The 13,705-nt window shown below is 38.0% G+C and overlaps 2 protein-coding genes and 1 long non-coding RNA gene across 4 annotated transcripts; 2 read left to right on the top strand and 1 right to left on the bottom strand.

The window, feature by feature from the left end:
* The first annotated feature begins 756 nt into the window (after window positions 1-756).
* On the top strand, window positions 757-3,573 carry LOC133712672 (uncharacterized). Its single transcript, XR_009847542.1, has 2 exons — window positions 757-1,069; window positions 2,857-3,573. It is a non-coding gene; the product is annotated as an uncharacterized LOC133712672 (long non-coding RNA).
* Window positions 3,574-4,746: 1,173 nt separating this feature from the next.
* Window positions 4,747-8,601, top strand: LOC133709330 (putative disease resistance protein At1g50180). 2 transcript variants are annotated; one of them, XM_062135038.1, is made up of 3 exons: window positions 4,747-5,914; window positions 6,440-8,190; window positions 8,383-8,601. In XM_062135038.1, the coding sequence occupies exons 1-2, from the start codon at window positions 4,894-4,896 to the stop codon at window positions 8,188-8,190; spliced, it is 2,772 nt and encodes a 923-aa protein (XP_061991022.1). In that variant the 5' UTR covers window positions 4,747-4,893; the 3' UTR covers window positions 8,383-8,601. The 2 variants fall into 2 exon arrangements, with proteins under 2 accessions (XP_061991022.1, XP_061991023.1); XM_062135039.1 differs by having other exon boundaries at window positions 8,367-8,601.
* Window positions 8,602-8,740: 139 nt separating this feature from the next.
* LOC133709331 (uncharacterized) lies at window positions 8,741-13,281 on the bottom strand. Its single transcript, XM_062135040.1, has 5 exons — window positions 12,270-13,281; window positions 11,855-11,934; window positions 11,250-11,361; window positions 9,107-9,159; window positions 8,741-8,994 (listed from the first exon to the last, which is right to left on the bottom strand). Exons 1-5 carry the CDS (start codon window positions 13,126-13,128, stop codon window positions 8,827-8,829), a joined length of 1,272 nt encoding a protein of 423 aa, XP_061991024.1. The 5' UTR covers window positions 13,129-13,281; the 3' UTR covers window positions 8,741-8,826.
* Window positions 13,282-13,705: the final 424 nt, after the last annotated feature.

Here is a 13,705-nt window from a genome sequence, read left to right as displayed (position 1 = left end):
ACAAGATAAAAAGTACACACCTAGACAAGCAAACTGTGTATATAGTGTGAGAAGATCGCAATCCATATTTCAATGAATTATCCTCCTCATCTCTTGTAGCTGTTATTCTCCTAATAGGAGGGCAACTCGGTCTAGGAGCTGATACCACATCCTAGCAAGACACAAGAGCCGAAAACAGGTATCTTGATACCTGAAGTATTTAACCAAATCAAGAAACTAAACAGCAAGAAGGGGGGTGATTACCTAAATGCATAACAAATAGTGCATACATATAGACAATATAAGACGAAGAATCAAAGAACTAAGGCATTCTTACTTGTTACTGGCCAACTAGTAGTCCTTCCCAGAAACTGCACATTTTTTTTTTAAAATGTCTAGTTTGCTCTTTTTGTGGGTCATGCTGTCGCCCCTAACTCAGCCTGTGACGTCTTGTTCGGAGCCAAATTTAAAATTTGGACGAGAGTGATGCGATTTTAGAAGCTTAGGGACCAACATGACAAAAAAAGAAAAAAAGTAAAAAAAAAAAAAAAAAGGACCAAACTGATTTTAACCTTAAAGTTTGAGATACTAAACTGAATTTACTAATTTTGTATTCTATTAGTTTAGTTTGTTCCTTGACTTTGATTAATTTTTGAATTTTTGATTTTCACATGGGAATACTTACAGGGCATAATAAAGCTATTTTTTAATCATCTTTGTAACGGTGTAACCTATTCTTATATACTTGAGCCGCATGTGGCTAATTAACTGCAGGAACACAACGTGACAATTCAATTCTCGTACATAGCATCAGGAATAGATAGGCGTGGGGATAAAAAAAGGCCAAAAAAAAAAAAAAAATCTAGTGTAGTTGAGTAATTGTTATATTAACAGGGGCCAAATTAAAATTTTACCAAATTATAGGACCAAAAATATATTTAGGGTTTTTGACCTCCTATATAAGATTACAGTGAAGAGCATTGCAGCCGTCTCTGAATAAACCTCCTATATATTTCGAGAATTGAGACTCGGGGATGCTGAGGATCAGCGCACATGTCTCCTTGGTATTCTTATTGCAGTAGCAGAGGAGGTATGCCCTTTCTTCACTCTACTTTGTTCAACAATTACTTGGCCTTGTTTCAATCTAAATCCTCAAAGCCCAGCAACTCTACCAACACCCAGATAGGGAAGCTTGTGAGGGACCCACCAATACCCAGAGTCACTAATCTTGAGGAGGACGATATGCCTGAGAGGCGTCCTCCGCCTTGGCCTGTCCGCTTCGCTCAGGTTTCTAAGTTGAAACAGTGTTCGGTAGTAGTCATCTCTTTGTTTAAACAAATGGGTCTCGTCGGAATAGGTCATGATGCCTCTGCTCTAACAAAGAATAGTGCAGCTATTCAATTACTTAGGAAGAGATGGTTGCCTATAGCACCATCATTGACAGTCTTTGTAAGAATGCACTAGTTGTTGAGGCATCGAAAAAGCTATTGCTGGAGACGTGGTGGGTAACACCTCGTTGTTACTTACACCTCTTTGATTCATGGGGTTTGCAGCTTAGGCCAGTGGAAAGAAGCTACAAGGCTGTTGAATGAAATGGTGATGGCCGTGGAAGCAAAAAGTGTGGTTGAAATGATGATTCAAAGAGATATTGAACTGTATATCCTCGCTCACAGTTCGCCTGTGGATGGAGATGGTTACTGTTTGCGAGGAGAAATGGATGAGGCGAAAGAAGTTTTTGCTCTATTGGTGGTTACTGTTTGCGAGGAGAAATGGATGAGGCTAATGAAGTTTTTGATCGAATGATTAGCAAGGGCTCCATGGTTAATGTTTGCAGTTGTGATATACTGATAAATGGATACTGTAAGCATACAAGAAGTAGAAAAGTTGTTCTCTGATATACATGATTGCAGCCAAATTGCATATGTTCAAACATATGGAATTTGGCTGCAATCATGTATAACAGATTGAGACATCAAGAGCTATGGGATATATTCAAGAAACAGTAGAGAGGGATTTCCTTGCAGATGCATCAACTGCGGAATTTATGTTTAATTTATTGTTCAAGTAAATCCCGCTTTGTTCCCATTGTTAATATAGTCATTGAAAAGTTGATTTGAATATTTGAACCAGACTTTCTCAGTATAATAAGCAAATCTGAGACTACTGGATTTCTTATAACCTGGGATGTATTATGTATTTAATGTATTAATCCTTCATTTGAAAATACAATTTCATTTTGTGGTTGTGACCAGTTTTTAACATTTCATGACTTTTTTGTTATATGAGTTGACAGATACATTAGTACTTTGCTCATATCTAACCAAATAAATTTAGCATTACTACTAGCTATGGAAGTTCCATTACCATTTGAAGTGTAGGAGCCAGATTTGTTTGGCCATCACCAGTGAAAAGAGCATAGGAGATATCCTCTAATATTGTTGGAATGATCTGTGAGGAATCATCTAACATTTGAGGTATTGATATTACCTCTTTCACGTTGTGCCGGAGTCTCAAATGGAAAGGTAGAGGCATTGTGGCGGAGGAGATTTATAGAGGTTTAAAAATACAATTCCTTTATAACTTGTACATATATAGTGTGTTTCTTTTTTCTTTTTCTTCTTGAAACCTTGTACTATACTGGAGAGCTCATCGGTATTGAGATTTAAAGCTTTTCTCAGAATATTGATACTGTTTCCCTACTGCCACAAAGTCTAAGAATCCAGGAACTGATATTGCATGCTAGTTATACGTCTATCTGCTTCCAAGGACGGCCTTCTTCATCGAAGCTGCATTGTTATTTTATTATCTCTGCCTATCTTCTAATAGAGCAGGTAGAGTTTTCTAATTGAGCAGTTTTTGGCACTAACTAGCATATAGGTTTGGACAACCGTGTTTGCAGGGCAGAATGCCTGTCACGAATGAGAGGAATACTTCTGCTCCAAGGTACGTAGTTGTTTCTTATTTATTCCTTTATTTGTTGAAAGAATGGAACTGTATGATTAGAGTTGCATATGAGAAGGAGTCGGTCTGATCTAGAACTTTTGTTTGACTTTTGTGTTTTGCATACTTTTGGCCAAAATATTTACTCAGTTATTGTGGCAAAAGATGAGGTAAAAGAAGAATGCTGAGGCTTTTGTGTTTAAAACTATCAAGGGAGAATCCCCTCATGACCTTCAAAGTTGGCATTGAAGATGTAGGGGGGGGGTTGCTTGAGAAGAGAGTAGCCGTGGTGCTCCCTCCCAGACCACTCGGATACCACTAGTGAATAGAAAAGTTTTCTCTGCATTGGATCTCACTCGGTTCACCCCATCCTTGACCAAGCTAGCAAAGGCAGTGCACTGGCAACAAACAGAGTTTGATGATCCCGAATTATTCAAGATAAGAACAGAGTGGGTGGTAAACTGCTTCACTATCATTGAACATCAATGTGGTCAGTAGCAACCCCAAATAGGGGTAGCAGTAAACTAGTAATAGAGTGGAGAATCGTAGGTACATATAGTGTAGTTCCACGAATTGCATTGACCTGTTTAGCTCTCTTTTTGTAACAACCAGCAATTGCATTTCTTATGTATTGAATTTCTATTTGGCTTGTTTTGACTTGTTATTAATTTTGAGGTCAATTAAAAGATTTCTTTTGCCCGACTCTAGAATGTGGAAAGTTTAAGTTCTAGTATGCTCAAGTAAGGACCTCACACACACACACACACACACATTAAATTTTGTTCAAGAAGAACCTCATAACTTGATTCTTCTCCAAATTCTCTTCACAAATGACAAGTATTTTTATATTTTCTTTATTCTGTAACTGTGACTAAATGTATCATTAATAGTAGGTGTCGAAAATATGAGGAAGTAATATCTCTTCTCCAATTTTTTTCTCCATCTTGGAGGATATTTATTGAATACAAATCCACAAAGGTCAAATATGAAACGAGATACAAAAGTCAGCCATTACTGCCTAAAGTCTACCCTCTTAATCGGAATGGATTTCTTGTCTGATTTTCTCAGTCAAGATTTCCTGCTATTTATTTCATTATTGTGGCTATAGTTAAGCTACTCTCAACTTTCTAATTTGCTTTTGTTTCATTGTTTTCACTTTACTTATTAAGTTCAATTAGAAACAATTTGCTTCAAGTCTCATGCATTCTTATTTCTCAATCAAAATATCTCATTCGTGCTTCACTGCCTCTCATTTCAAACTACACATTAAGTGGGGAAGGAAGTACTTTTTCTTTTCTCAAGTTGAAAAATTATGTTGAAAAACACAAACCCCCATTTGTAGCCTAATTCAAACCCCAAGTTAATACACACCTCATATGAGCACCCAAAAGTAGCATCTAAGTAAATCAAAACATGTTAGATCCAAGATGAAATTCAATATTAGAAACCAAACTCAGAGAGTCAGAGTTTAGGAAAAACATTTGCACTGACAGGTAAAATGAAGGAGTGAATAGTCCAACAGTTTATGACAACTAACAGGTAGCAGAAGAATAGAAGTAAGAAGATGATGATGATGATGATGAATGAAATCTGTGGCTCTTATAGTTAGGACTTATCTAAACTTGAATTTGTAGTTGTCGGCCATGTGGCCACTGTGGTAAGTCAAGGCTAGCATGCAGCTTTGTCGTGGTTGAGTCAGATCAGCAAGCTTAATTGCACCTATAGATAAGGGTGTTTGAAGTGGAAACCAAGCATCTTAACAGCATTTGACAAAGCTCAGCTAATTGCTACAATTAACGTTAATCTTTTAAGAGGATATAATAGCTGTTATATTATTGAGGAGACAAAGTTGACCACAAGAATTGGTTTTCATACATAGATGAAGAGATCTCCATTGGTAACAAGATCTCATCAATCCACAAAAGCTGGTTTGGCTCTTTTCTCTTTCAGGCTTCGATCATAAAACAAGTCTATATGGCTGAGGCTGTTGTTTCCATTGTGGTGGGAAGGCTCGCAGACTTTATCATTCAGGAAGCGAACCACTTCTGTAGAGTTAGGGATCAGGTTGAGCTTGCACAAACAGAGCTTCAAATGATGCAAGGCTTCTTGAAAGATGCAGATAAAAGGCAACAAGACGATGAAACAGTGCGCATTTGGGTTGCCAAAGTTAGGGATGCTGCTTATGATATGGAGGATGCTATCGAAACTTTTTCCTTCAAAGTCTCTTCCAAGACGAGAAGGCTTGCTTGTATCTTGATTAAAGGAAAGGGAGTTCACAAGATCGTTGCAGAAATTGAGAAAATCACTACCAAAATCTCTAGCTTGAGGTTGAGTTTGCAGACCTACAACATCAGAGAAATAAGGGAGAGTAGAGATGGTGCAACCTCTTCGTATCAGAGGCAGCAACAACTGAGGCGAACTTACTCTCACATTATTGAACGTGATGTTGTTGGATTACAAGACAACATAAAGGAATTGGTTATTCATCTGGTGAAGGATGAGAATTGCCACAAAGTTGTTTCTATCTGGGGCATGGGTGGTTTGGGAAAGACCACTCTTGCAAAGCAGGTTTATTATCAGAGTGAAGTTAGGCGCCATTTTAGTTGTTTTGCTTGGGTGTGTATATCTCACAGATTCCAAGTAAGGGAAGTCTGGGAAGGAATTTTGATTAAACTCATTTCTGCCACCAATGAGCAACGAGAAGAAATTGCGAGAATGAGGGAGGATGAAATTGCCAAAAAGCTTTATCTTATTCTACAAGAAAGGACATGTTTGGTGGTTCTTGATGACATCTGGAGTATAGAGACATGGGACTCTTTGAAAGCTGGATTTCCACATGAGAAAACTATGAGCAAAATATTACTCACTACGCGCAACAAAGCGGTAGCTCTGCACGCAGATAGAAAAGGGTTTCTTCACCAACCTCGGCCACTAAATGACTCTGAAAGTTGGCAATTGTTTGAGATCATAGCTATTTTTGGAAGGGAGGAAACAAGTATGTGCTCACTCCCCCTATTTTACTTCACTTTTCTTGTTCATATGCTAAGTTACATATTACACATTACTCTTCTTAATTAGATCAATACTTCTTAAATTTGGATATTCTTCTCAGGAATACCTCATAGTAGCAACATTGTATGTATTGTAACGTTGTTAGAGGTACTCTTATATAATGCTTGAATTGGTTCATTGGTTGATAATGATGAATTGTAATTTGACAATTGATATTTAATCATCATTTTGAGATATACAATTTCTATGTGCAAGTGTTGATTATTTTCTTGTAATAATAAGTTGGTGTTCATTATTATTTGACATTATCAATATATTTGAAAATGGAAAATGAATCTTGATGATGGGTCAGTAGGCATAAAGAGATCGAGAGGAATGAACTTATATTGTAGAGTTGTCGCAATAATTTCGACAATGAATATTTGATGCTAAAATTTTCTTAGATGAATATTCTATTTGAATATAAGAGAGCTGCTAATTATTATTGATTTTTCTGATTATTTTTTAGATCCTGAAATCCACTCAAAGATGAAAGAGTTGGGAAAGAAGATGCTTCTGCATTGTGCAGGTTTGCCATTAGCCATCAGTGCACTTGCCGGACTTCTAGCTAGAAAGGACACAATTGATGAGTGGAATACAGTGCATAAGAATGTTTTTGCATACATAAGAAGAGGAAAAGGCCATGAACAAGAATATGCAGGTGCATCATGGGTTTTGGCATTGAGTTATGATGACTTGCCATACCATTTAAAACCATGCTTTCTATATTTAGGTCACTTTCCTGAGGATTTTGAAATACCAGTGAAACTATTGACTCAATTATGGATGGCAGAAGGTCTAATATCTTTGGGGCAACAAGGACAGAGTTTCATTGGATCATTGGAAGACATAGGGTACAGCTACTTGAGTGAGTTAGTGGAAAGATGTGTGGTTCAAATTGGAGAAAGGGGTTCAATTAGAAAGATTAAAACTTGCCGCATCCATGACCTTATGAGAGACTTGTGCTTGTTAAAGACAGAAGAGGAGAACTTCCTTCAAATTGTCAACTTTTCGCATAAAAAAGAGGCAATGTATCCTTCTGCTTCTTCTACAGTAAGTATCAGTAAAGTTCGAAGACTTGCAATCCATTTGGATGATAAGGCTGACAGATTGGTTCCCCCTAGAGATGAAAGAAATGGCCACCTCAGGTCCTTGTTATACTTTACCCCAAGAAACTGGATGCCACGAAATCAAAGATTGGTACAATCAGTTTTTAAGGTCTTCAAATTGCTTAGAGTTTTGAGGTTTGAAAATATGAGTACAGAAGTAGAGTTGCCAAGTGACATTGGGAATATGGTTCATCTCAGGTTCCTGAGCCTAAGGCGTTGTCATATAAAACGGTTGCCATTGTCCATAGGGAATTTGAAGAGCATGCAAACTCTAGATCTTAGATTTCGTCAATTAGATATTGTTCCAAATGTGCTATGGAAGATGGAACAACTGAGACACTTGTATTTACCCCTGTACTACCGTGCAAGTGGTAAACTGCGGCTTGATACTCTTCACTATTTGCAGACCTTACTGCATGTTGACAATTCTCATTTGAATGATATTACTGAACTAACCAATCTTAAAAAATTGGCTGTGCAAGTGTCGAGCCCCTTGAAGAATCTGGAGAAGGTATTAACATCTACAAGCAGCACACTTGAGCGCATCAGGTCTCTATATGTGCACAACTTAGTTGGAATTCATAGTTGTGCAGAGGTTTCCCAAATAGTTTCAAAATGTCACAACATATATAAGCTTGATTTGAATGGTCCAACTGTAGAGTTACCAAAAGACCTTCAGGGCTATCCAAATCTCACCAAGTTGTGGTTGTGTCGTTGCTTTCTAAAGGAGAATCAAATGTCAGTACTAGAGAAGCTGCCAAACTTAAGAAATCTTTATCTCCAATCCGGTACGTTTGAGGACAATGTCAAGACACTAGTGTTCTCCAAAGGAGGCTTTCTTCGTCTTGAATTTCTCTCCCTGAGCTACATGGACGAAATAGATGGGTGGACTGTGGAGGAAGGAGCCATGCCTAGTCTCTGCCAATTGCACATTTCGCGGTGTAGAGGATTGACCACATTTCCAGATGGCTTGAGATACAACAGCAGCCTCAAGAAGTTGAGCATTACGCGGATGCCTAGGACCTTCTATAGTAAGCTTCAGGAAGGAGGAGAGGATTTCTATAAAATCCAACATGTGTCTTCGCTTGTATTTGGAGAGGCGTGCGACTAGGTACCTTTATTTTTATTTCCTGCATGCTTCACTACTACTATTACTTCATTAGTTCTGCTATACCACTTTTTTGCCTGCTTCTACTGAGCCAATTTCTACTATTCCTGTATATTTTAGTTATATGTAGTATCAAAATGTATTCATTTAATCAAGCAGCTCCTTAATTTATCTTACAGATCTTTTCATGTCCAGGATCAAGTAGAAAAATACGTGGAGTGGTGATCATCCATTTCACGGCCATTCCCAGGACAAGGAGAAATCTGCAATTCAATCCAAAATCATGCAGACCTTTTTGAATTTGGAGATTCAATCTAATCTGCCAAAGTGCCAATTGTTAAAACACGTTCATCTTCAGATCAAGAAAGTGTTCAGAATATATAATCTCAACTCCCCCTAGAAACAAACATCTATGAACACTTGCTGCAGTCAGTCTGATTTCTTACTTTTTTTCTTTCTTTCATTAGAGTGTTTTCCATTTGTGAAGACGGTACCAATTGTTATATATCTGGTTCTGATTAGGTGTACGTATTTCACTTTTTAGTCACTGTACTGCTCAGAATTCAAATTTGTTTCCAGAATTATGAATGTATGGTTAACCAGACAGGTAATTATTGAAGAAACAGAAAATCAAATGCTTTAATTCTTGTAATGTTTCTTGTACTCCTGTTTGACATCTGGCGTGTCCCGGAGACCAAGTTTGGAGAGAACAAGGCAGTAAGAGTCCCAGTCAGTTCTTCGAAGATACTTTAATAGCTTCTTTCTCCTCTGCACCATTGCTTGAAGACCCTTAAGTGAATGCTTATCCTACAAAAGAAATAAGAGTTTTTTACTGACACAGAAGCTTGTTACTGAATCAGATGCTAAACATATTATTTTAAGTATGAATCAAAATTTTAAGCAAATCAATGGTTGTCACCTTTTTGTGTAAAACTGAAGATAGATGTTTGATCTTAGTTGTGAGTTGTGCCACTGCGGAGTGAAGAGAAACGGGTTAGCAAACCTCCACGAGTATCACAAGTAGAAAACATACCATTTGTGTACTAATTACAGAAAAGTTGAAATCATTATTTTTTCCCAGCCAGGAAAAGAAAAAGAAATTTGCTATTCCTAAAAGAAATTCTATGGGACCTCCCCTGCAATTTTATACCCAAAAGTTCATATTCAACCCTCAAATTATAAACATAAGAACTACGAGCAGCCATCCCAACCCTATGAACACTAAGGTGTCATATCGATGTGGATTACTGTCCAGAGGCTCCAACTACAAGGCCTGATGCTCAGGCAACCCCTTCAAAATTGACTCAGTCCAGTTCAAGAATTCAGATGGACTCCCCATCAACAGAAGCCATCACATGCTCTTCTTAAATGATGAGATCAAAGCTATAGTCAGACTCCTACAAGGCCTTAGAGAGGTTCCAATAATTTTCTACTAATTTATCCTTTCTCATTTGCAGCCGCCTAAGCTTCATTAAATGCTACTGTAACCTACCATTCCCACAATACGACCCTTAACACAATTGATGATCATTTTGTGATTGAACTTATAAATGAAAATGAAGTACTATTCTTGGGTCACTGTATACACAATAACACATCGTATTTCCATTCTGAATTGCAATTACAACCTCTCCCTCTAGTTACATGAACAAAAAGCCTAACATGAGTAACATCATCATATTTTAATGCCCTTTCCCTCCCAGTAATTCCTACATGCTAATATCACATCAATGTTGTAGCTGCTGTCCAAAATACAAGAATTTGTACTCTAACCAGCAACCAAATACCAATTTCACCTTGTTCTCTTCCTCCCCTTTCTCATAAGCAAAAGAATCTTATTCACAACCAAAGAAAGATGAACAAACTCAATTGAGACACAACACTAAGTCCTATAAAACTACAGTCTAAGGTTGTTGTGAATCTAGAGGTTTCTATGATAAAAAAAATAAAAAAAAGCAAAAAGAATGTGTGTGCAGTGCTTGAAGTGTTTAAAGTCTCTAACTGGGACCATATTCTCAAAACATCAGTTGTTGCTTTCTTTCCCTCCATATATACTCAAGGGATTCCTTTGCCATGAATCACGAGACTCTGTATCAACTCTATACTCTATATCCCCTTCGGGCCCAAAGGAAATCCTTCACTGAATCTTTAACAAAAGAAATTCTTCACTGCACCAGATGTAACCAACTGAACCTCAAAAAAGAGAGAAGAATAAAAGAGGAAAGAACACCAGAACTCTAAAGCCACCTGCACTATTACAAAAGGTAGTAATCCTTGATATTTTTGCACATAAAACAACTGCTAATTAAGATGATGCCACTCTTCCTAAAATTTTGGAAAGTGAGGTCCTACCTCATGCCAAAGACCAAGCAAAGAAAGCCACCTTAAGCAGTACTTTAGCACACCAAACAGCCCTCCACGAAAAGGACTGGTGTGAGCCCTTAACAGTTATGTAGCCACTGTAAAATTCAAACACCCTTGTGGAACCACAAACCACAAAGCTTATCTCCCGAACTTTTCAAGCTTCATTTCTTATCAAGTCAAAAATTCAAGCATTTGTCATATCTTTCTGTTTTTTCTTAGTCCCCCCCCCCCCCCCCCCCCGAGTTCATTCTCTTGATGAAGAACATCTTCATAAAGGTTACCTAGAAGATTTTTTTTTTAGTTCTTGGTGTGTAACTCATAATAGTTTCCTATATCCAAAATAAAGGGAGAATGCACCATTCAAAGAAACTAGCTAGCCAGATACAAATCTGCACTTAAAAATGAAAATCAGTGGCCAACCACATATTAGGTTTGAGACATCTTTCTGCATAGACTTACCTATTACCTTTTCTGTCCTCCTCTAGTAGTATGACAGTGTATGAACTAACAGTGATGTACATATAGATAAATGTTAAAAATATTGAGATACGAGGAAGCAAGCCTTCTTAAACATTAGGAATTGCGTGCCATCGATAAAGATTAAAGTTACACTTGTATAGTAAGAATGAGAATACAAAAAATGCTTTCTTCTATGACTAAAAAAAAGATGTAGTAAAATACAATATCAAAACCCATACCTTGAACTCGTGCAGAACCACAATCTGACTCTGACATTTTAAATTCATCTCTAACTTTGCCAAGCTCAATTTTCAGCTTTTCTGCAGAAGACATGTTATCTGGATGGAAATACTGCATTCAACATAGTATTTAACACATATTAGGCACCAAACTGCTGAATATAGATCATCATTGACAATATACCTCATATGAGAACTATAACAATACAAGTGCACATTAAACTCTCTACAAACAGACACTTTACAATAGATAGGATACATTACGAACATAAGAAGACCTAGAGTAACACAACTGTGTGCCACTTACACACACACACACATAATGATCAATGACTGTCTCCATTTCTATCAGGATAGTACCTCAGGACCTTAAGAAAGAGCTATTCTGAAAATTCATTCCACATGCATTTATAACAATTCAACATCGTCAAAAACAGAAAACAAATATATTATAAAAATCAATAAATGTCTTCCTTTAACTTGTTAATGTTCATGAGTTTTCTACATTGAAGTTGTAATTGCGAGCAATTCCCCCAAGATAAATTCAATTTATGAATATTGTGAAAAGTCACAGGTAATGCAAAAGATAAAAGAACTATACTTGCCTTCTCAACCAAGCCTTCCTTTGGGGGTTTCATCATATACTCAGGAGTTTGACCTATATCTATGATACGAAGCCTCTGCCCTGAAACAACAACATTAATCAATGAGTTGCAGAGGACCCCAAAATAAATTCAATAAAGCACAACATTGAAATATTTGTTCGAGCTATAGCTGTAAATTACTCCACGGAGCAAGCTCCAAGTTTCTAGCCATGATCTAGAACTTAGAAATGGGGCAAGTTTCTTTAAACACCTAGAAGATATTGTCAATATTAACCGAATTGGGTATGGGAACGATTATGTTTCTGCTGATATACAATTTCTAAGCCTTACAAAACAAACCATTCTACTTGTATAAAAATAAACTATCAAACTTAACATCAACCCCAATCAAAACAGCAAAAAATGGCTTACTCACTCAAATTTTTCCTATTCTTCTCCTCTTCTTGAGATATCTTCAAGATCTCCAAGCTGTGCTTGAAGTCCACATACACTCCCCCAACCCGAGACTCAGACTCATTCTCTTCCATCATCCTCAACTTGACCAACCTCTCACTCAACTCCCCCAATGTAAACTCCTTCCCCTCCTCTGGCCTCAACTTGCTCAGCTTCTCCCCCAACTCTTTATAGCTATAAATCTTCACAAATTCGGTCCTCAATGCATCCGAGCTCTTGTCTCCGCTTCTCTCCTTCTCCTTGTAAAAGGAACTCGGAAGTGGTCCCTTCCTAACACCCGCATCCTGGCTGGGATTCATATCCAAACTTTTCGGAAACCTCAACTTCGGCAAACCCTCACCCTTCCTCTCATTCTGCTCATCGGCATTGGGCTTTATAAGCTTCAGACTCTCCCGAATCGTCTGAAACTCCATCTTGCGGCTGCTCACGTCTTTGTTATAGAGCTTCTCAAACGAAATGGGGTTCGGAGGTGGAGGTGGAGGTGGAGGTGCAGTGGGGTTTGGCCCAATGGATCGAAGCCGAAACTCCGCAAGCTTGTTGCGGATTTCGTCCAAGGAGGCGGTCTTGGAAGGGCGGGAGAGAGAAGGGTTGTTGTTGTTCTGAGAAGTGGGTCTGCTGCTCCTGTGTTGTTGCTGTTGCCTGAGGCTGGCTTTGACATCGCTGAAGTAGTTGGAGAGAGAGGAAGAGTCGGACTGGGGATTGGGTTCAGTTGGGTCTGTTGAGTCGGATGGGTCTGAGGAGGAAGTGGAGAAGAGGTGGATGAGAGATGATGGGTTTGTGAGGGTTCGGTGGTGGTTGGTTCTCAGTCGGAGAGCCATCATCGTCGAAAATGATGAAGCAAAGCCCTAACAGCCTGCTAAGAAGCCGTGGCTTTTTAGAAGGAAAAGCGGAAGCAGGCAAAAGGGCCCCCTTTTGGAAGCAGAAGCCGCTGAATGAAATTTTTGAAATTCCAATGGGTACCCTTATGACCCAACCTCAATGATGTAGTTATAACATTGGACGACCTCTATATTGAAGCTAAGAGCCGTCTTTGGCTATCTATCTCTCAATCAGATGGCTTCCAGAATCCCATATTTAGAATCTTTTATACAATTTGAACATGAGATTCCTCACTTGCAACGTGCACATTAACTTGCTACATCAGTGTCCAAATAATGGGTCGTAAGTTAAGCATAGATAGGGAAGAACTAATGATACGCTAAAAGTAAGCGCGCAATTTAACCCTGAAAAATGTCATCGTTAGTATATGGTAAATAGGGATCGTTCTAACCGGGGATTGAGGGTACACCTGTAATTGTAAAAACAAATAAAGAATTAATAAAAGTATAAATTATAATATTTACAAAAATAAAATAAAGAATTAATAGGGAAGAGCTAATTAAGCCTCTAAATCAGTGG

The sequence above is a fragment of the Rosa rugosa genome, chromosome 5 (genome assembly GCF_958449725.1).
Source record: "Rosa rugosa chromosome 5, drRosRugo1.1, whole genome shotgun sequence".
NCBI classification, from domain to species: Eukaryota; Viridiplantae; Streptophyta; class Magnoliopsida; order Rosales; family Rosaceae; genus Rosa; species Rosa rugosa.
Note: the sequence above shows the minus strand (reverse complement) of the source record. Positions and strands in the feature narration are given on the sequence as shown.

Excerpts from the sequence above, each read along its gene's own strand:
- LOC133709330 (XM_062135038.1), top strand. The coding sequence starts at position 4,894 with ATGGCTGAGGCTGTTGTTTCCATTGTGGTGGGAAGGCTCGCAGACTTT. Across the intron at positions 5,915-6,439 it reads TTTTGGAAGGGAGGAAACAA|ATCCTGAAATCCACTCAAAG; the intron begins GTATGTGCTCAC and ends ATTATTTTTTAG.
- LOC133709331 (XM_062135040.1), bottom strand. The coding sequence starts at position 13,128 with ATGATGGCTCTCCGACTGAGAACCAACCACCACCGAACCCTCACAAAC. Across the intron at positions 11,935-12,269 it reads GAAGAATAGGAAAAATTTGA|GGCAGAGGCTTCGTATCATA; the intron begins GTGAGTAAGCCA and ends TTGTTGTTTCAG. Across the intron at positions 8,995-9,106 it reads CTTCAGTTTTACACAAAAAG|GATAAGCATTCACTTAAGGG; the intron begins GTGACAACCATT and ends TTTCTTTTGTAG.